This window comes from Megascapheus bottae, chromosome X (genome assembly GCF_031878675.1).
Source record: "Megascapheus bottae isolate mThoBot1 chromosome X, mThoBot2.hap1, whole genome shotgun sequence".
Classification (NCBI taxonomy): Eukaryota; Metazoa; Chordata; class Mammalia; order Rodentia; family Geomyidae; genus Megascapheus; species Megascapheus bottae.
Window position 1 is genome coordinate 4,289,585 of NC_143547.1, and position 23,773 is coordinate 4,313,357.

The 23,773-nt window shown below is 38.6% G+C and overlaps 1 protein-coding gene across 1 annotated transcript in view; it reads left to right on the top strand.

Annotated features, from left to right (window-relative positions):
- The window catches only part of Bmx (BMX non-receptor tyrosine kinase), a 48,564-nt gene that overhangs the window by 20,451 nt on the left and 4,340 nt on the right, over positions 1-23,773 (top strand). Inside the window, exons 7-18 of the mRNA XM_090327208.1 lie at positions 1,914-2,089; positions 5,588-5,659; positions 6,274-6,327; positions 7,501-7,555; positions 9,728-9,807; positions 11,638-11,765; positions 12,321-12,395; positions 13,381-13,552; positions 16,162-16,378; positions 17,252-17,316; positions 18,814-18,932; positions 23,266-23,423. Of these exons, the coding sequence (XP_090183334.1) occupies positions 1,914-2,089; positions 5,588-5,659; positions 6,274-6,327; positions 7,501-7,555; positions 9,728-9,807; positions 11,638-11,765; positions 12,321-12,395; positions 13,381-13,552; positions 16,162-16,378; positions 17,252-17,316; positions 18,814-18,932; positions 23,266-23,423 (1,371 nt within the window). The remainder of the gene's footprint in view (positions 1-1,913; positions 2,090-5,587; positions 5,660-6,273; positions 6,328-7,500; positions 7,556-9,727; positions 9,808-11,637; positions 11,766-12,320; positions 12,396-13,380; positions 13,553-16,161; positions 16,379-17,251; positions 17,317-18,813; positions 18,933-23,265; positions 23,424-23,773) is intronic.

Consider the following 23,773-nt stretch of genomic DNA (forward strand, 5'->3'; position numbering starts at 1 on the left):
GACATGCAGCTCAGTGGTAGACAACTTGTCTAGAATACAAAGGCCCTGGATTTTATCTCCAGCACACATAGACACACAATATACACACACATATACACACACCCTATATACATACACAAATATACCACTTTCTGGCCCTAATAATGATGTCTAGATTAGAAAATCTAGAGAGACAGATACTTAATAAGTGGTTGCCTGGGGCCAGAATAGAAATGAGGTTTTATTGGGGTGACAGAAGTTTGTCAGACCTATACTGTGGTCATGATTACATCACTTGAAACAATTAGTACAGAACACATAATTCTACACTTAGATTTATGAACTCCCAAAAAGTTTGCTTTGAACAAATCTATATGCAAAGGATAATTTAGGAGCTAGAATCCATTACATCTCATTTCCAGCAGGGAATTTTTAGGAAATGTTTTGAAAATAATCACTCAAACCAATCAGTGACCAAAGGTTCCTAAGCTTGTTTTGATTATCAACTGCCCAAATGAAATCAGAGCAGGTATCTTAAAAAGCATATTTCCCTTTGTTTTGTTAGAACAAGAGCACCCCATAGAGAACTGATTATGTAGATGATGGAAATAAAAATCAGCTTACTAGCCATTCTGTGCAAAGTTCCCTGTAAGGAACATTCCAATGCATTTATCTTATATAACCCACATTTCCAGAATGTGGAATACCTCGACTCTAAATAATGAAATCCTAAATATAAAACACAATGTGGAAAAATATATTTAGAGCATGCTTACATGCAAAATGAATTTCTAATAAAATACAGTATACACTTAGAAATCTTGTGTTCATCTTGAAAATTTCTCACAAACTAAACCCATCTATGTAAGACAGACTCAGATTAAGGAATCGAATATGGCAGCACCCCAGGGGCACCATCATCGTCTCTTCCAGTCACTGTCTCCTGCCAAGAATAATTTATAGCATGTCTTAGAACATCATCAGTTGTATCCCTTCTCTTGACCTTTATATAACTAGAATATAGCCATGTATTCCCTGTCTTCTGTGTTTAGCTTATAAGATACTTAGATTTTAATATATAGTCCTGGTTTAGTTTTATTATTCATAGAATTCTATTATATGAATTCACCACTGTATTATTTTATCATTGTTCTAACAAATTGCCACAAATGTGCTGGCTTAAAGAGGCATAAATTTATCCTCTGATAGTTCTAAACACAGAAATCTAAAATGGGTCAGTACAGCTGTATTTCTCCTATGGGCTTTAGGGGGAATCTATTTCCTTGCTTTGTCCAGCTTCTGAAGGCTGCCTACGATCACTGGCTCCTGGTCCCCTCCCTTACTTTCAGAGTCAGAAGGGAGGCAGCCTCTCCACTCTTCGACCTATGCTTCTATCCTCATGCCCCCTCTTTAATCCAGAATTATCTTCCCATTTCAGATGTCTTAATGTGATCATTATGTGTAAAGTCAGGTGGCAGGTTCTGAGAATTGGGACAGGACCATCTTTGGGCAGCTATTACTCACTTTGCTGCAACTACACTATATTTATTATTTTATCTTCTTAAAAATACTTGGATTGTTCCAATTTTATCTAATGCAAATGATTCTTCTCTGAACATTATTTCACACAACTTTAGGTTTCACTGTTGAGCATCTGCTCATATAATTTCAGAGTCATGAAAAATATATATATATATACAACTTTTAGTTCTTTTACAAATGATTTTCCAATGTAGTTTTGACACCACAATCAGCAAAAGTGATTGCATGTGCTTGGAAAGCCTTGCAAATCCTTACTATTGCCACTTTTCCTTCCTTTTTTTCTTTCTTTTCTACTTTTTTTGTCTAGTTAAGACTATATGCTTCAGTTGTCCATTTGCAGTCTCTGAATCTGTCTCTCACTGTAATATACTTAAATCTCTTATCCTTCAAAGCTGAAGATTCCACGGGCGGTTCCTATTCTTCACATGAATGCACCATCTTCAAGTGCCATGCTATCACAGAGTGACAGCGACTTAAAGAGAAGCTCTGGTTTCCAGTCAGATGTCAACATACGTTATATTCCAAGGGAAGATTGCCCTGACTGGTGGCAAGTACGAAAACTGAAAAGGTAAACCTCAACTTCCAATCCAAGCATGAAGAATAGAATAACTCCACTGCTGTGGGCCCCAACCTTAAAGCTGTTGATATAACAGGTAGTTTTCATAGGATTATCCCCTTGGAAATTGTTAAATAATTAAGCTAAATATCGGGGAGGGGCAGCAAATGGCCTTTCTGGCATTGAGCCGCATACACATTCCATATAGACTGTTCCATCTAATGTTCTGAATAATACTTAGGTGCCTCATTCCTTCACCAGCATTACCTGCACATTCCAGAATATAGATTCTGTAAAATCTATCCTTTATATGAAAGAATGTAGGTTAGCCTTACTTGATTAGACTTTCCAAACTTTCTAGTCCCCACTCAGGCCAGAATTTAAAACTCCTTGAAGGCAGTATATTCAGTGTGCCTATTTATTGAGTCTGATGTTGCGTCTGCCCCATATATATGATACTCAGTCAAGGTGGAATTCAACTGCAGGATGGTCATGTAGAAATGCTCACATACCTGCTGTTCATGAATTACTGCCTTAGACTTCCCTGTCACATGGTCTGTCACTGTCTGCCATTCTCACCCCCGTGTCATCCTCCCTACAGTAACTGCACAGTATCTCTTTGACTCAAAATATATCTTTTCTTTCCTTGTTTGCCCTCTTATTTCTTTATTCTTTTTTTGTTAAAGAATTTTTAGCATTGGTTTTTACATTATATTTCAAATGACGATTTTAACAAACAAGTATTAAATAATGGCATTCGCAGGGAAGTGGATGAATCTAGAGCGAATCATGTTGAGTGAGACAAGTCAAGACCAAAGGAACAAAAGTCACATGGTATCCTTAATATGTGGCTATTAGATCCAAACAGTACAAGAGTGAGAACTCAATATTTCTTTATTTTGTCCATCTTCATTACTTTTATCTAAAACAAATGCTTTACTATACCAATGATCCAACCACAAGGCATTGTGGAGCTGGAAAGAAGGTAAATGCATTCTTCCAGATTCTTTTCTGCTATAAGAAGCGGTGATGGTCCCTTCCATTTGGCTAGAATCATGTGTATCGGGTGCCCAAGGGGATAGTTGCATTTATTTACTGAAAGCTTGGCCTTCTTTTTGTTTTCTGTTTCTTTAGCTAGTTGGTTATTTGGTTCCTTTTGTTTTAAAATATTTATCAGAGTATATTAATTATACAAAAATAATAGGTTTCAATATGACGTTTTCATACTGGATATGATGGATGAGAACATATAGCAGGAGATGAACACTAAGTCCAGAGCCAAGGAGACTATCATGTTGCCTGTGTGGCCAGTCTCTTTCCTGAGAGGAAGCTCAGTGAGCCATTGGCAATGACCAGTTTCTGAAAAACTAGGAAAATGTCTTGATTTCACATGTGCTTGTTGTAGAGATGCCAATTCATAGACTCCCAGAAGCTATATTTCAAATGGTGATATTTTATTTATCAAGCGCTCTTTGCATTAATCTTAATTTAAAAAAAATTCATAAAGAACAGCTTATCTTGGTTACTGAGCTTTCGACACACCCTGAGATTTTTGTGCTCCCTTAAGTTTAGTCCTGGACCTGGATTGTGTCCCAGAACTTCAGAAAGCTAGTTATTTGTACAATCGATCCATCACTCCCTTCATGCTGTAAGCGGTATAGCATGTATAGCATCTGTAGGTGAACTGCCACATAGTCTTCACTGAATTAGACTTTTTTTTTAACTAGGCATGATCCTTATTCATCCATTAGATGAACGTTTTATCAGCATTGTTGTTTTTAATTCCTTCTTTGGGGATACTTTACAATTTCCATTACTTTTCTGATTACTAAAGTACTCATGTTCCCATTAAAAACATGCAAATATTGTAGACTATTCAGTGTGCTTTCATTACTACTCAATCTTCTTGGCTCTTTGTTCTTTTCACTTGACCTCTTTTTTTTTGCCAATCCTGGAGCTATAACTCAGGGCCTGAGCACTGTCCTTGGACTTTCTCAAGGCTAGAGCTCTACCACATGAGCCACAGCATCACTTCTGGCTTTTTTTCTATATATGTGGTACCAAGGAATCGAACCGGGGTCTTTGTGCATGCAAGGCAAGCACTCTACCACTAGGCCAAACTCCCATCCCATCACTTGATATCTTTGACAGGTTTCTCATTTGAATACAGGAGGTCAGACCAGGTTCAATTTTTTGTTAAATTTTATATTATGGTAAAAATAGGTATTGCATTTTCCATCTTAATTATTTTAAATGTAAAATTCAGTAGTATTACAATCACATTGTTGTACAACCTACCTACTTCTTTTCAATGTTTATAAAGTAGTCTATTATGTGGATAAATGGGTAAACATGATACACTATTGAGGGCCAGTCTCCATGAGCTCTTAAATAAAAGGCTTACCAGGCTCATGACTCATACCTGTTATCTTAGCTACTCAGGAAGCTGAGATCTGAGAATCACAGTTCAAAGCCAGCCTAGATAGGAAAGTCTATGAGATTGTTATTGCCAATTGAACACCAAAAAAGTCAGAAGTGGAGCTGTGGCACAAGTGGTGGAGCACTAGTCTTGAGCACTAGTCCTGAGTTCAAGCCCCAGGACTGGCACAAAAATAAATAAACAAACAAATAAAAAGCCTGAAAGGCTAAATAACTGGTGAAGTCTTTTTAAATAAGAGTTTTCAAAGGGAAGGGGGGAAAACAAGATGATTGGGAGGGGTTGGGGGGAGGGAAATGGGGATAAAAGCATAAGAAGGGATATCAATGTGTGAGAAGTAATGCACCTAATATCTGGTGAACGTAACTAAAACCCCTCTATATATTAGCTCAATAATAAAAATAGATAAATATAAAAAGACTTCTCTTCTGAAGAGAGAAGGCCAAAAGGCTATTCCAGGAGACCAGGCATTTTTGGGGGCTTTCTCTGGGCATTTCTTGAAATGGAGCCATAGGAGCACTTCCTTGCCAAAAGGAGTGTGTGTGTTCCCATGAACTGCGGTTTTCCTGGGCTATGTAGGCAAACAGGAAATAGGCTCTATATTCCAGATAAAACAGCCTGTGGACTTTGGAAGTAAGACACTTCCTTATGTGCTTAAAGTCTAGTTGGATAGACAGTTGGCCAAGGATGATGCAAATCCTGCTAGTCATTGTGTGTCTACATGGAGTGCAAGGTTCAAGATTTGAAGATTTTAGCGATAGTCACACAAGAAAGGAAAAGAAGCTATTTTAAAAATAAATGTAAGACAGAACACTTGCATATCTACCTGCCAATCTATGCAGAGCTAGTGAAGACTGTGCATGAATCTGAGTTTGCAATTGTTTGGGACCATGCTGAGGCAGCATTAGCAATTCTGTTTCATTAGGAATAGTGATGAGCTCTAATGAAGTCAAAATGTGGACATCTAAATGTTAAAGATAAGATATCACTAAATTACTGAACCAAATTACTTTTGTTATTTAATATTTATGAGTAAATACATTCATAAATTTATGAACTCTTTTTATTTGTAGCACTGAAAATGTAGCAGGTAGTAACCCAATGGAAAGAAACATTGTAAATCACATCCCTTCAAAGATATCATGGTAAGTGAAATCCTGATATTACTTTATATCTAGGATTCTTTTTAATGAACCAAATTGACAATAATTTTGCAACTAGGTTTTACATGTACAGCAAATATACACCAAGAATGTTCCTATAGCTTGCCTCTTTGGATTGATTGATTGTGGATTACAATGTTCCTCACAGTGATTTTTCCTAGCTATCACTTATGACATACTTTGATGTGGTAACATAGAAGGCTCAGACTTCTTCAGCAGGAAGGAAAGCAACTTGGTGTTAAATAACTCTTCCCTAAAACTATCTCTGTATACAGCCCCAAACATGTTTCACTTTATACTTTAGCTACCCCTGATGGGATTTTCATGCATTGCATGAGCTCTTTTTAAAGAATCAAGGAACATCCAGTTCCTGGGGCCCTCTATATTTAAGAGCCATTTTCTCATTATACTGAGAATAAACCCAACTTTTGGGGCAACTGTCATTTGATTTTCCTGAAATCTCTCAAGGTAAAAAAGGGGAAAACGAGCATTCTTGATTTTATTTAGGTGGATAAAACAAGGGTAAGATTGTTGTATTTTACCACTAGACATTGGGATTTTTTTTAAATTTCATATTGTTTCTCAACTCTCTTCAGGGGGCTTCCTGAGTCAAGTTCCTCTGAAGACGAGGAAAACCTGGATGATTATGAGTGAGTATTTAAAGTCCTCTGTGCTCCTCTACTGTACATAGATGATTCTATTTTGTTCTCCAAAGACATTGGCAATGTCCTAAAGATAGATGACTCAGACATTCTCATGAGTATGTTAACTCTTGTGAGGTTTGGAGCTATTCATCTGAATGACAGGTGGCAGTGAACTGCAGATAGTCCACCAATGTGGACTATGGAAATTAGCTGTATATATTCATTGAATTCATTCAATATTCAGTTTCTCTTCATTTCACTTCATATTCATAGAACTGCTTTATGATAATCTTGCCCGTGATTTATTGCCTGCATGCCTCTCATTAGGGTAACATTTGAAAGCTCTTATTAACATTGAGTTAAAGTTTGGAGGAAGTTAGTTATGATGCAGTAATTTTTCAAGGTATCACAGTAAGACCTTGGAAGATGGTAACATCTATGTTGAAAGATTCCTATTCTTGAGAAAAACCTTATCATTTAGATCCCAAATTTGGATATGTTAGACAAGGGAAATAATGCACTGGACATCTGGAATAAATTGGAACATTCTGGACCTCTGTACCCCTCTCTTCTTATTTCAGATCATCTCTTTTTCTTCTGTTCCACATAGATATACATCCCAGATCCTATTTCCTAAGTAATATTTGGACTAGGTAGTACTACTTTTAAAACCCTCATTTGAAATAGTGAACTGTAGAATAACATATATCAGCTAGAAAAAAAGCCAGAGGTTCCTAAATACCAACCCACTTAAATCTTGACATCTGCAGGCCCTGGCCCAGAAGCAGAATTAGCTGATAGCGACTCAAAAACTTGTATTAAACATATATATCCTCAGGCAATTCTTAGGAACACTCAGTTTTAAAAACCTCTGATTTAGGGGCCGGGAGTTTGGCCTAGTGGTTAAAGTGCTTGCCTAGCATGCATGAAGACCCGGGTTCGATTCCTCGGTACCACATATATAGAAAAAAGCCGGAAGTGGTGCTGAGGCTCAAGTGTTAGAGCTCTAGCCTTGAGAAAGTCCAAGGACAGTGCTCAGGCCCTAAGCTCAAGCCCAGGACTGGCAAAAGAAAAAAACCTCTGATTTAGGCCAATACTTTATTTGATGGATTAAAAGTATAAATGCATAGTTATGCAATTATAAAATTACTGTTTCTCAAACCCAGAATTCTTTTTCAGCTGGTTTGCAGGTAACATCTCCAGGTCACAATCTGAGCAGTTACTGAGACAAAAGGTAAATAATCTTCTTTCATAAAGTTTCTTACTCTTTCTCTTTCCTCACCCTTCCATGCTATGCTGCACCCCACCACTAAGCCATAGTCACAGCCAAAGAATCTCTTTCCCTGGATGGAACTTTTAAAGAAACAATATTGCTAATTATCCAATCAATTTGTCATGGTGTTAATTGTCCAACGTTTGAGTTATTAGGGTCCCTCATGGCCATCCAGTTCTGTGTCACTTATTTATTACTACATCATCCTCAAGTTTAGTGACTTGGAATAAGATATACGATGCCTTGCAATTCTGTGAGTCAGCTGGGACAATTACATGTGATGCTCAGGCTTACTCATGTGGCTACGTTTGGCTAACTCATTAACCAAGAGCACAGTTCAAGAATAATGCAAGCAGCCACGCTATGTTAGTAATTTAGGCCACCTCACAGATTGACAATGGTCAAAGGAGACCATTTTGACATTTGCTAATGTCCCTTGATCACAGCATGTCATATGTCCCGCCAATCAGTGTGAGAGGAAACTACCCAGTGCCACAATTAAGATGGATGATTTATTTTGTTGTATTTTTGCTATGCTAAGGATTGGAACCCAAGGCTTGGTGTCTAATAAGCATGTACTCTCCCTCTGCACTACTTCCCCAGCCCAAGAAAGAGGATTTATTACAAGTTGTCAATGTAGCCATGTACCTCTATTCTGTCACTGCTTTTAGAACCAAAAATCTGAGCTTGACATGCATAAGGGAATACACTTATCTGATTTTTGTTCCTGAATGTTAGACCAAAAGCAGACATTTTTAACCATAACAAAAAGGTTTTTTGACATAGTTCAACCTACATAAAACACTTAACAAGCCAATGATTTCTTTGAGAGCCATTTCTCTGAGAAGTGCTAAGGAGAATGAGATGACTTGGTTGCATTTTGTTACACCCACAATCTAAAGGTCATATGGAAAGAGTAGCCATGCTCTTTCTGAATCTGGATCGAACTAGAACAAGTCATTGAGAAAAAAAAATGAGTGCAGAACCTTAACAAATGATTTCTTTTTATATTTTTGATTTTCTAAATATCTTTCAAGAACATAAACATGAGGAAATGTTCTGAATTTATAAACATAGGAACCTTAAACTTTAATAAATGGATGACAGATAATTATCAGAAAGAAAAAATTACCTGGAGAGGAAAAGTTGAAATACACACACCAGATCTATAGAGATATGGAATGGGCTGGGGACAGAGCTTTGTGGTACAGCACTTACCTAACATATGCAAGATCTGCAAGACCTTGGGGTTTTATCTTCCATATGGGGAAAAAAAAGACACTGATAGAGAGAGGGAGAGGGAAAAAGGGAAAGAGAAAGCGAAGAAGGGAGGACAAGAGGGAGAGGGAGAGAGAGGAGGAAAAGAAGGAGAAGAGAAAGGAGGAAGGATGGAAATGGAGGGAAAAAAGGAAGGAAGGAAGGAAGGAAGGAAGGAAGGAAGGAAGGAAGGAAGGAAGGAAGGAAGCAGGGAGGAAGGAAGGAAAGAAGGAAAGAAAAACTGGATGAGAAAGGGAGAATAAATAAACCACAGGCACCTTTTTGTGCCTACTATGGGATAAACTAAGCCCTCCGTGACTTTTTTTTTAGTCATAGGTTTTTATATCTATATAGTTATGTTTGTATTTCCATTACCATGTCCATAGCTTTGGGTACGCAGTTATTGAGTTCTCGCTCTTGTACTCTTTGGATTTAATAGCCACATATTAAGGATACCATGCGCCTTTTGCTCCTTAGGTCTTGACTTGTCTCACTCAACATGATTCTCTCTAGATTCATCCACTTCCCTGCGAATGCCATTATTTTTTTTTTGCCAGTCCTGGGCTTGGGCTCAGGGCCTGAGCACTGTTCTTGGACTTTCTCAAGGCTAGCACTCTACCACTTGAGCCTCAGCACCACTTCTGGCTTTTTGCTATGTATGTGGTACCAAGGAATCAACCCCAGGTCTTTGTGCATGCTAGGCAAGCACTCTACCACTAGGCCAAACTCCCAGCCTGAATGCCATTATTTTATCTTGTCTGTTGGCTATGTAGAATTCCCTCCATGACTTTTAGACTGAATCTAAATTGTTTCTTTTCACATTGCCTACATGAAAACCAATTTTCAAAAACTAATGAAAACCACCTTCCTTTTCAGGGAAAAGAAGGAGCATTTATGGTTAGAAATTCCAGCCAGGTGGGAATGTACACGGTGTCCTTATTTAGTAAGGCTGTAAAGTAAGTGTAACGTGGATGTCTTTCTTTTATCCTTCCCTCTATATTTTATGAATATGCTGGTCACTTAGTCATTTTGAGATAAGACACCAACTTTATAGTCTGGAGTTTGGGATCAAATGGAATGTGGCTATTTGGAGGTGCTTTTCTTTTATCTCCTTTACTTTCAAGAGGAGAATGGTAAAGAGAACAAACCGTAACACATCTCAGTTGGCATTTAGTAACATTCATAGGTTATTCCCCTCCAGTCCGGCCTACAGATACAAAGGAAACATTTGCAAGGGAGCCTTATAGATTTGCAAGCTGGCTCTATCATTTCAGAGCTTCATGACATTTAAAATGGAGACATAATACTTATTATGGAGCTGGGAGTATAACCTAGTGGAAGAGTGCTCGCCTGGCATGCACAAAGCCTTGCCTTCGATTCCTCAGTACCACATACACAGAAAAAGCCAGAAGTGGAGCTGTGGCTTAAGTATCAGAGCACTAGCTTTGAGTAAAAAGTGTCCAAGAACAGGGCCAAGGCCCTCAGTTCAAGACCCAGGACTGGCAAAAAATTACTTTATTGTGTTCTATGAATGAAATGAATTAATATGTATGTTGGATCAGAATACTGCCTGGCACATAGTAAGCACTTAATAAAATAATAGCAATAACTATTGCTGTTGCTCTTAATAATATAATAGCAAGGATTTTGTTGATGCTGCTGTAAGGAGTCATTCCACTATACTATCTATACGTGTGCATACGCGCACATACACACAAAAATATACACAAATACACATATTCTTATACAATCTTTATTATAACGGAAAGAAGTTGATAGAAAGTAGTAGAAATGTACTCAAAGCCCAATTCTTTTTTTTTTTTAATTTCTGGTTCAGGAGCTTAAACTCATTGCCTCATTTTTGCTTGGTTGTCTCTCTATCACATGACCCACTCCTCCAGCCCAGCTTTTTGCTGGCTAATTGGATTTTACAGGTCTTTTGTGCCCTAATAGGCTTCAGTCCTCCAGTTTGCAGCCTCCTAACTAGCCAGGATTACAGGCATGAATCATGCTCAAAGCCCTGTTCTTGATCACCATACCATATTCAACTTTAATACCAGGTTGAAGTGAAACTCCTTGTGCAAATACAGATAATTTTTAAAATGGTAAAAAATATCTAAAAGAATCAGATTCTAACTTCCTGATTAGCATAAATCAATGTGGAGCAGTTTACCCAATTCCTACAAGTAGGGGGTAAAAAGAACCATTTTCTATAGAAAAGGTACAATTTCATGTGAGTCATCAAAAGACACGCCCACCCACTTTGTCTATTCCTAAAAGAGCCTTGCACCTGTGTGCTGCATGAGAATGCCCATCACCTAACCACATCTGCCTTCCTCATTTGTATATCTATTATTAACCTAAAAGAGAGCTTATTTGTTCAAACACAAATGACTACAAGACATTGATGCCTGCAATCATGAAAAGAAAATTCTATGTTAGACTTGCCAAGGAAGGAGGAGTGGAAAAGTTGGAAGTTGATTAAGCATAGATTTTGTGTATGCCCTAAATGTATGCTGAGCTCAGAGCTGAGCTACGGTCCATAACTACTGTCTGTCATAGCGACTTCCAGCAAAACACCAGATGACAGGACTGAGAAACCTTCCCTGAGTTTTCTCTCCAAAGTTTGTAGATACAGCACAAATAATTATGGAAACAATTATTTTGATCAAGTTTCAATCATTTGTGAAAACATTTTAGTATTCGTTTCCCAAATGACTGTTTAGCCAATTGTTTGATCATGTTTCAATTGCTTATTAAAATATTCTAATCTTTGTTCTTACCAGTGATAAAAAAGGAACTGTCAAACATTACCATGTGCACACCAATGCTGAAAATAAACTCTACCTGGCAGAAAACTACTGTTTTGATTCAATTCCGGAGCTCATTCACTACCATCAGCACAATTCAGCAGGTAGCTTATTGTAGTAATTCATTTCTGGGTACTTGTCTATAACTATCAGTTTTCTTGATACTACTAAGGCTCTTGATGTTTTTAGTTATATGGCAAACAGGAAAGTAGAAAACGAGTTATTCATTTCTTTCTTCTTTTCTTTTTGTGTGTGTTGGTACTGGGGTTTGAAATCGTGGCCTCACATTCATCTTGCTTGTTCATGGCTGGTGCTCTACCAGACTTTCAGTCTGTTGGTTCTTTTTTGGAACTAGAACTTTTGAACTGGCTTCAAACTGTGATCCTCCAGATTTCAGCCTCCTCAGTGGCTAGGGTTACAGGGACCTAGGGAATCAAGTGATTTAATCTTGATTTTCATTTTGCATAGACCAAATTAGACATGCCAATCAAAGTAACACAACTACAGGACAGATATATAATCTAAATGGCTTTGCTTTCTGCATCAAAGCATCTGAAACTCTGCCTTTTCAGCTGCTCTGGAGAGAGAATGGACAAAGCTATAATAGTGTGATGTGAGATGACAAGTGATGTGCTAATAGCATCTTGATTCCATTTCAGGCATGATCACACGACTCCGCCATCCCGTGTCAACCAAGGCCAACAAGGTTCCAGTCTCTGTGTCCCTGGGAAGTGGTATGGACACATCTTTGGGCTCTTAAATGCCATGTCTCACCATTTTTAGTGCATATGTGTGTGTGTGTGTATATATATATATATATATATATTTATTTATTTATTTATTTAACTGAGTATTACTGGTGGCTCATACCTATTACCCTAGCTATACAGGAGGCTGAGACCTGCAGATGGTGGTTCAAAGCAAGTGCAGATAGGAAAGTCTATGAGATTCTTATCTCCATTTAACCACCAGAAAACTGGAAGTGTTGCTGTAGCTCAAAGTGGTAGAGTACTAGCCTTGAGGAAAAGGAAACTCAGAGACAGTACAGTGGCCCTGAGTTCAAGCCCCAGGACCGACAAAAAATATCATATGTATGTATATGAATATAATCATTTCTAAAATGTTTATGTATGCCTAATTCTCCAATCTACCCCATTATTTTAAAAACATGATTGACTTATTAGATCCTACCATTAACCTCTGACACCTTTTTGCCCAGTCTTCCTTTTTCCTTGATTCCATGCCTGGTCAGTGGAACAACCTCTCAAACTTTGTGCATTTAAGAGAATAACATCCACCTAGATCATGGCTTCATTTATTTGTAAAGGAATCTAACAGTATTTCACCAACTTCTATTTGTCCTGTATTTGCCCTGAGCATATTTTCACATAGCCTTTCTCTGAAATGCCTCTGGATGGCCATGCGTTTCACTCTGGTCTTGTTGATAAACTGGGACTGCTTTGAGAGAAGTATCTCCTGGGTTTATATAGTCATAAGACCACAACATTGATTCTTTTTGTTTGTTTGTTTTTGTGTGCCAGTATTGAGGCTTGAGTCATGCCTCTACTTCCTCATTGATGATTTTTGAAGTTATTAAATGAAAATACATGGTTGTGTTATTCTTCATACAGTCACTGTGCAAAGCACATTGACTTGAGAAGCAGTTAACACTGAAACTTTCTCTCATCATCTGTGACAGTGGATGCTTTACCTTACTAGGAATCTGGGAACTGAAAAGAGAAGAAATCAGCCTATTGAAGGAACTGGGAAGTGGCCAGTTTGGAGTGGTCCAGCTGGGCAAGTGGAAGGGACAGTATGATGTTGCCGTTAAGATGATCAAGGAGGGCTCCATGTCTGAAGATGAATTCTTTCAGGAAGCCCAAACCATGATGTAAGTTCTGAGGAATGGCAGTTTGAATCTAATCAAGCGAGAACATTACTACTGATAGTTCTGATCCAAGCATTTTTTTTGCCAGTCCTGGGCTTGAGCTCAGGGCCTGAGCACTGTCATTGGACTTTCTCAAGGCTAGAACTCTACCACTTGAGCCTCAGCACCACTTCCAGCTTTTTCTATATATGTGGTATCAAGGAATCAAACTCGGGTCTTCGTGGATGCTAGGCAAGCACTTTAACCACTAGGCCAAACTCCAGGCCCCCCAAGCATTTTTTATAAAACATTTTTCTAATTGTTATTGTAGAGTTGATATACAGAAGGGTTACAGTAACATGAATCAGGTAATGAGTAATGAGTACAATTCTTTTTTAAATTTTGTATTGTCAGGGTAATGTATAGAAGGGGTACAGTTACATTTGTCAGGTAGTAGGTGCATTACTTCTCCCATACTGATACCCCTTCTCATGTTTTTGTTCCCATTTTCCTCCCCTACCCCTCCCAGTCATCTTGTAAACCATGTCTCCCTTTATATTGCCCGCTCCCTGTTTTTCCCTCCCATCCCCACTTACAAGATATTCAATTTATTTTCTACATAGTGTTTAGTGAGTACCACGGTTGTATTTGTTCACACAGGCTCCACCTTTTATGTTCCTTCCCTTATCCTCCCAAATACAAACTAACAAACAAGGCAAAAGGAAAAGAAGACAAAAACAATGGCAATGACAACTAAAAATGTCTCTTGTTTCCTTTTCTTGGAGTTCATTACATAACATGTTATTTTGCACAATCAGATGCACAAAGCTATTGAGCCTTTGTCAACCACTCCTATGCATATTCTCCTTTGGCCTCACTGTGTGAATGTAGACACCTAAAGAACTGACCACATCCCGTGTGTGTGTGCATATATAACATATGCAAGACCTGGATCAAGAGACCATATATTATAGGTATTAAGAAGTTGTACATTTAGGAACGAAATCACTAAATAAAAGTAATTTTATGTTCCTACTTTGACAATCACAACCTGATAATGACCCCAAAAGCCATATTCAGATTTACAATTCTCACAGCTCTATTGAGAAACCAGCCTCCAGCCTGTGGTCCTCCACAGTCCCCTGTGCCCCTTCTCTTCCCAGCAGAGCATCATCCTGTACCAAGGAGTTCCCAGGTAATGAGGTGCAGTTTGGATTCAAGTTTCCTCCATGTCTCCCACAAACAACTGTCCAATGATTGTTTCTATTAGATATCATGATTTAGCCTTGAAGGGAATAAACCCAAGAGGGATATGTAGAGGCCATGGAAGAGGACTCAGTGTGATGTGGACACAGGGTTTCCGTCCCGCCCCCCTCTCCATGTATGTGTTTAGTTCTCATAGTTCTCCTTCTTCTGGTCAGTGTGTGTGTGTGTGTGTGTGTGTGTGTGTGTGTGTGTGTGTGTGTGTGTGTGTGTGTGTGTGAAAGAGAGAGGGGGAGGGAGAGGGAGAGAAAGAGAGAGACTGTCAGTATAGTGTGAAAAGTAGTGTCATAGCAGGGCTTCATTTAGAGAATTGTTGTAGCTGTGAAGCATTTTCAAACTTTTTTTACTCATGAAACATTCTTGCAAGCACTGCATTAGTAGTAACTTGTTGGGTTCTCATAAGAAACTTACGAGAGATGAACCTAATTGTTTTAACACTAAGATTCTTGCATTGCTTTTGTTTTATGCTGGCATCTGCAAATTACTTATCTGATTATACCCTTCTCTGGACTATCCAAAAAATGGGTGTGGGGATCCTTGTTGTCATTCTTTTCCAGGACAGGAACATTTTGGCAAAATTTCTCTTAGCTATATGGGATAACCTGTTAGTCTTAGGCATAATATTAAAGCATCCTTTTTTATTATCACAGAGCTGGTATTTATAAAGAATCTTCAATGGTCATTAACTATAACATGGTTTCAAAAGAAATGTACTGATTCCCTTATGTATGTAACTGCAACCCCTCTGTACACCAACTTTTACCATAAAAAAGTCATTAGCAAAGTCACCTAATCATGGACAAAACTGTCAAACTGTACCATGATGAGAGCATGTTAAATCCAAAGTGAATATCAAACCAAAGTCTGTTGGGTGGGGTACTCCACTGACACCGTGCTCCCACAAAATGATATTCCACAGGGAACTTTTGAAGAGAGCAGTACTGCACAACATAGATTTATTTTTGAAATAATGTAAATGTCATATTGCAAGATAGAAAGAAAAAAATAGCTTCTAACCTCATTTCCATAAAATGGCAACTGTTTTCATTCTACTTACCTCTTCCTTATTTTGACATATTTTTTTACACTGATGCTACCTGTTTCTCTGTAGCAAAGGTGAACCCATTATCCACACACTACTAAATTCCTACTTCCGGGGTTGGTTGCTTGATTTATTTCTTTATTTTACTTCCAAAAGGTATTATTTTCCCAACATAAGACCCTAACCTTTCTGCTCTCTTTCTCTGTTTAAATAGAAGGTAGAAATTAAACCAAACCAAAATAGCTGCAAATCCACAACTCCTTTCTTTTCAGGATATCTCAAAAATGGAGTGCGCAGTACCAAACTTTGAAAACCTTGTTCTTTCCAGGAAACTCGACCACCCCAAACTGGTTAAATTCTATGGAGTGTGTTCCAAGAAATACCCCATATACATAGTGACTGAATATATAACCAATGGCTGCTTACTTAATTACCTGAAGAGTCATGGAAAAGGACTAGAACCCTCCCAGCTTTTAGAAATGTGTTATGATGTCTGTGAAGGCATGGCTTTCTTGGAGAGTCACCAGTTCATACACCGGGACTTGGTAAGATGCAACATTGAAAGTTCAAGGAAAAGGAAAGAAGTGACCCTCACTTCCTGTGTACAGGGATCAGACCAATAGAAGGACGGGGCAAGGCTGGCACCTTTACTTTCATTTACTCATTTGTAACTTGTGTAAGTGCAGGACACTTGTATGATACAAATCCCAATTTGAGAGCAAAATATTTGAATTACGAAAAGAACTGGAAGAGGAAAATCATTCATCAAGATGGACAGAGTTAGCTGGGAGGTGGGTTGACAAATGGATGGAAAGGAAAAACTTTGGCCCATTTTGTGTTAATCCAAAATTTATTAAAGTAAATGGACAGTTACTTTGGGAAGGGCTCAGTGTTAATCATTTGGTACAATAACTGAAAATAACCAAAAAAAAGAGGAAGGAAATGATATGTGTGTGTGTTCCGGGTGTCGTATGGTGGAGGCAGTTTTACATGTGACATTTATTGGGATCTGTCTGGAGAGATTTGCTTGTGTTGAACAGCAAATATGTCACACACATTAGGCAGGTACATTCCATAAACCACTAGGACAGCATTTCTACTCACAAATCATCTGCCAGTATTCAGTGCCTAATGATAGACAGAGAACCTCTGGGCTTTCTCCATCTCTTCTGTTCTTCAAGTATAATCTGTCAGAGTCTCTGACAAGAATGGATGTTTGGGTGAAAAGATTGATGGGAACCCTTTTCATTTAGAAAACTTTAGAATTTTTCAAGAGACAACATCAGAGCAGATAGCGTGCTAGGCATCCTTGGATTTTGCTGAGAATTGTGCTGAAAGAAAGGGGGAAATGTCTGACTGTAATTTCGGGAGATTCTCGGTCACTTTTACTGCTTGATGATTTTGTTTTGTCTCCAAAGGCTGCTCGGAATTGCTTGGTGGACAGTGATCTCTCTGTGAAAGTCTCTGACTTTGGAATGACAAGGTCAGTCAATAATCTTCCCAGGCAATTTGTTTTTCCTGTTTAAAGAAAATTATAGGAAGTGCAGAGCTTTGAGCAAGAAGAGCTCAGAAGCAGCACCCAGAATCTGAGTTTAAACCCTATGACTGACAACATATTATAATAGAGATCTCTCACACATTTGGGTGTGCAGTTTTCCTATTTACAATTTTTATTTCGATCATTTTCCTTTTTTGTGGTTATTTTTGTAGTGTAGATGAATATGTGGTGTTCTCTCCCTATTTACTTATATAAATAATGTACACATGTAGCAGTAGTTCATAAGGTAAAAAGGAGAATTTTCCCCAAACTCCTTCCCATCATTTTCAGTACTAAGAATAAATGAATGTATTTTCTTGTACCCAATTATATACATGACATACACACACACACACACACACACACACACATACACACACACACGTATACATACCCTTACTGTTTGCTTCCCCGAAAATGGATTTTCATTAGACATACTTCTTTTTACATATAACCATACACCATAAACAGCCTTTTCTTTTGGTGAACATACAACTATCTCAGTTCTAATAGTTGCTTAGTACTGTATGTATTTACTCCTTAATATAGTGACTTTGGGCATTGCTTCCCTTTTATTATTGCTTTAAATAATGTTTTCGTGAACATCTTTGAAATTAGTGAACATCTTTATTGTTACTGCCTTATTATGTCCTAAGATATCTTTCATCCTAATTTATAACAGCAGATTAGAAATATGTTAGATGATGACATAAAATATGTTAGTCCATAATGGGAAATATTCGTCATTAAACATAATGCTGTAGGAGAAAATAGAACTGCCTGAGAAAATGTTCATTATTTGCTATTAAAGCAAAAATGAAAGCAAATCTCAGTTCAACAGAAACACAATTTGGCCTACATTACAAATATAGAAAATACCAATCAAAAAGCACCAGACCCCGTAGTAGAACATTTGCCTAACACATGCTAGGCCCTGGATTCCATGCCAAGCACCACACAAAAAAAATAATACTAACATACAAGAAAGTGTGTATCTTTTGTTTCCCTAGGCTAATAGGGAGGCTTAAACTCAGAGCCTGGAAACTATCCTCTAGTTCACCCAAGGCTCATGCTCTTCCACTTGAGCCACAGCTCTTCTTCTGTCTCTTTGGTAGTAAATTGAAAATAACAGTCTCATAGATTTTTCCTTCCTGGGCTGGCTGGTATACAGATCTCTGCCTCCTGAGTAGCTTTGATTACAGATGTGAGTCACTTATACCCAGTTATCAATTACTTTTCCTAAATGCTTAGAAATTCTAAGCAATTTATGGTGAATCTCACACAATGCGAAGAGAGCAAAAGATCCAGAAAACAAAAGCAGTTTGCTGAAACTCTGGATGGCTCTATGTGCCTCCTCAGCCCATACCGCCAACGGTGGCAATAAGAGCCAGCATTTCTGCATTGCCATGTAGCTTACCGTCTGTGTCAATGCTTCCCCTACAGATACGTTCTTGATGACCAGTATGTCAGCTCAGTAGGGACAAAGTTTCCAGTCAAGTGGTCAGCTCCAGAGGTGTTTCATTACTTCAAATACAGCAGCAAGTCAGACGTATGGGCATTCGGTAAGGAAATGACCACACAGGTCCCAGCATTGTTTCATAACCTAGCTTCCACAACAGGAAACCACAAGAGCAGAAAGATCCAGTGGGTTTTTTTTGTTTTATTATTAAGTAGATGGACAAAGAAATTTCAATTCCATATGTCAGGTAATGAGTTAAATGCATCTTGATCAATACCATCCATTTCGAAAAGGATCTTGAACATTTATAAAATTATAATTCTTGTATAAATAAAAATTATTTACTTTCTTCAGTCAAATGTTAGAATGTCTTACACTCATGATGTAATTTATACCCTGCTAGCATTTTCTCACAATATTCAAACTTTTCCAATGAAGAAAAAACAATATTTTTTTTCTCCAGTCCTGGGGCTTGAACTCAGGGCCTGGGCACTGTCCTTGGATGCTTTTTGCTCAAGGCTAGTACTCTACCACTTGAGCCACAGTGTCACTTCCATCTTTGTCTGTGTATATGGTACCAAGAAATCAAACTCAGGGCTTTGTGCATGCTAGGCAAGTACTCCCAGCCATAAAACAATATTTTTACTGTACTATGGTCTAGGCTCATCCTGAACTCTTGATCCTCTTGCCTCTGCCTCCCAAGGCTAGAACTAGAATTGTGCACTACCACCCTCATCCTCAGGTGGTTTTTGTTTGTTTGTTTGTTCATTGCTGGTCTTGAGGCTTGAACTCATGGCCTGGACACTGTCCTTGGGCCTCTTTATGCAAGGCTAGCGCTCTACCTCTTGAGCCACAGAGATACTTTTGGCTTTTCTGAGTGGTTGATTGGAGATAAGAGTTTCACAGGGACTTTTCTGCCTGGGCTGAGCTCAAACCCTGATCCTCAGGACTCAGCCTCTGAAATAGCTAGGATTATAGGCATGAGCCACCAGTGCCCAGATTTTTTTTTGAGAACTAAATCTACATTTACTTGAATTTTTAAAAAAAATCTGAAGGACTGGAAATTAAGTTATTAATTTCAGTATAAACCAACTCTTAGAGTCATTCCTTTCTGAATGGACCAGTTGTTTGGGTGTTCCTAATATACGCATGAAATATGAATTCATACTTTGTTTTGACATACTGCAACTTAAATTCAGCAAAAGCACTCTACTTTTTGAGTTGCACTCCAGCCCTTTTCTACTTTATTCTTTCAAGTAGGGTCTCACATTTTAGCCAGAGACAGCCTTGGACCATGAGCTATTACCTCTAATTCCCAAGTAGCAAGAATTATAAATGTGAGCCAGTTTGTCCAGTCCCCCACTACATTTTATAATCTCTTTGTTAGTCAGCTTTCTGTAACTATAAGAAGAAATTGGGATGATCATTTTATAAAGAGAAAAGGTTACTTTGATTCACAGCATGAAAAAAAGAAATAATTCTTATATTGTAGGTCTGCAGAATTTTAGTTTTTATATGATGAAACTTTCAAGACTATTTTCAATCACTGTCTGATGGATCCAGCATAAGTAATTCAAATTAGTAACATAGAAAGTATATTAAAAATGACAGATACTTATTTCATGCTTGTCTAAATTTATAAGTACAATTTGATTTACTGCTTGAAAACTGCAAGACTACTGAAAAAAAGGAAAATTTAGTTAGCCATTTATTTTTCTACGCAAAACAGGTTTTAAAAATGGCTATTTTTTGGAAAAGCACATCATTCATTGTAAAAACAAATGGGCACAGTAAAGGAAATTCAAAATATAACATTTTGGTGACCAACTGATGTCATTTTGCATAAATTAAATTTTATACCTCGTTGTCTAAGTTGGTTGTGGGGCTTAAACTTAGGGTGTGGGCACTGTCCCTGAGCCTCTTTGTGCTCAAGGCTAGTGCTCTACCACTTGAGCCACAGCACCACTTCTGGTTTTTAAGTGGTTAATAAGAATCTTACAGGGACTTTTTTTGCCCAGGATGGATTCAAACCAAGATCCTCAAATCTCAGCCTCCTGAGTAGCTAGGATTACAAGCACGAGCCACCAGCCCCTGGCTTTTCTTAAGCTGTTTTAAAAGTTACTCTTAATATTCATCTATCAGTTGGTAGATCTAAAGAATGATATTTTTAAACCCCAGTGCTCTCATTCAATAGTTACAATTTCTTTTGATGAAATAACAGTATTACCCAACTTGATTCTTCATCTTATGCAACAGGGCCTAGTTCCAGGTGTTTTCCTGCTGTTTACAATCAAGCCATTCATGTACAATTTATCTCCAATGAAGGTATTAAAGGAGCTCTGAAGGCAATTCCCAAACAACCCAACTATGGTTATTTCAAACAGGAATATGTTAAGCTTGGAATAAGTGCACAGCCTTCTGAGGAGATAGTATGAAAACATTGATTTAGGTGGTTGTTTTCTAAAAAAAAAGAAAAAAAAAAGAAAAGAAAATCTAACGGAGTCACAGAACTTGTAACATTGTTTTATTGTAAGGGCTAGAGGCATGGTCCAGAGGAGACAGCTCCTACCTAGCAAACAGAAGGCCAGCAAGTATGATTGCTTTGCTATTATAACTATTTTCGTCTAAAATATGTAAACCTAAAATCAGAGAATATTTAAAGTTATGATTCTGGAATAGTTTTCTTCCTTGTAAATATTTCAGATTGTCCAAGATTGGAAATGTGCTTATTGAAATTCTCTTTCCTTGTACAGAACAGCACCATTCCAGCAACACTTAAAACATCCTGGCACTCTAAACATTTTTTCATGTAACTTAATTGCACAAAGAGGTTTCGTTGTGATCTTTCCACTCACGTATATGATGTGCTTTGATCAAAAGAACCCTATTATTCTTTGTTTCTCCCTTCCCCATTCCAGTCCATTTATTTTTACAATTTTCAGTGGGTTTTATGATGCTATTGGCATGCATGCAAAGAATGTACTTGGACAATGTTTGCCCGATTGCCCTCTGCTCTCCTCACCCACCACTGTTGCCTCTGGCACTCTTTCAAGAGAAATACAAGTTGTGCCTTACTTAATCCCCATGGCACGTTCAGGAGGTACAAATGCCCTTTTATAATCAGGTAACCTGAAAGTGAGAGACGTTAAGGAATTCACTCAGTCCGTACATAGCAGAACTCAGCATCAACGGCCATATCTGACCGTCCCAGATGTGACTCTTGACCACAACTCAAGAGTTCCTTATCCCAGAGTCCACAACCCCCTGCAGAAGCTTTGAGGGGCCTAAAAATCAAACACCAAGCACAGGCACCCCATATAATCACTCTCCAAAAGGGAGATCCAGTGGCTTTTATCCAATTCCTAAGGGGGTAGAATATCCAGAGAAGATAATGAACCGCTGAGGCAATAGATAAAAGGGGAAAGTCAGAAATGGCTTTACCTTTGCATTTCCACAGAAAGGGAATTAGCCTCCACAATGCTATTGTTCATGATTGCCAAAGCAAAGAGTAAGAAAGAGGGAACACGTCATCATTCTTGAGTGTGAGAAGCCAGGCTTATGATACACGATGTTGGCACTGGGTGGTAAAACGAAGTCCCAGCTGCTGACCTAGAGCAACCCAAGTGAACGCTGTGGTTGCCCTTGTCACCCACAAATGTCCCACAGACACGGTAATACCATTCTTAGACGAGCCAGGAAAGAAACCTGGGGCTCCCGATGTAAGGGTGCAGATCCATTTTCTTCTGAAGCTAAGATTTACACCCCACAAACCCTGGAACTTTTCCTCCGCCTACTCCCTCTTCTCCTCCCCTTCCTCCACCTCCTCCTCCTTCATCATCTTGTCATTGTCATCTCTTTCTCATCATCTTCTCTTTATTCTTCCTCTTCTGCTTCTTCCTTCCTCTTCTTTTCTTCTTCCTTCTTCCTCTTCTCTTCCTCCTCCTCCTTCCTTTCTCTTCTTTTCTTCCTCCTTGTTGATCTTCCTTCTTCTCCTCCTTGCTCTTCTTCTTTTCTTCTTCCTTTTTCTCCCTCTCTTTCTCTTCCTCCTCCTTCTTCCTTCTCTTTTTTCTCTTTCTTTTTACTCCTATTTTCTTCTTCCTTTTTTCCTCCTCCTCCTCCTTCCTTTCTTCCTTCTATCCATCTTTATCTACCTTCTTATCATCTTTTTTTCCTTCCCTCACAATCTTGCTTGTCCTTTTCACTCAAGCCTACTGCTCTACCACTTGAGCTACACCTCCACATGCTTTTGGTGGTTAATCGAGGGTGAGTTTCACACATTTTTCTGCCCGGGCTGACTTTAAACCAAGATACTTACATCTCAGCCTCCTGAGTAGTTAAGATCATAGGCATGAACTCTGGGGCATTTGACTACCCCCTGGAACTTCTAAGACTGACTTTTTCTTTTTCTGTCCATTGGCTACCCCTTGGTTGTGCAGGGATCCTGATGTGGGAGGTGTTCAGCCTGGGGAAGCAGCCCTATGACTTGTATGAAAACTCACAAGTGGTTGTAAAGGTCTCCCAAGGCCACAGACTATACCGGCCACAACTGGCATCAGACACCATCTATCAGATCATGTACAGCTGCTGGCATGAGGCAAGTATGGCCCTGTGTGTTCCGAAAGGGTCCCAGTACGCCTATGGCAGTTACTGCATCCCCACAGATTTGACGCTTTTGTGAGGGAAAGGTCCTTCTAAGAAGAGGTAGAAACGTTCCTTGGCCCCTGCCTTCGACCTATGCACATGGCAATCATTTACTGAATGAATTATGCCCAGCACACTCGAGAAAAATCTAGAAACAGTAGCTCATGGTTTCATCAAGAAGCACACAGTGAGGAAGTTATGTCCTACTATCATCACAAGAAGTAACAGGAGAAGCCTAGGAAGGCTAAGTGTCTTGCCAAAGGTCACACAACTAACAAGAGGCAGTCTAGTTAATGTCAGGGC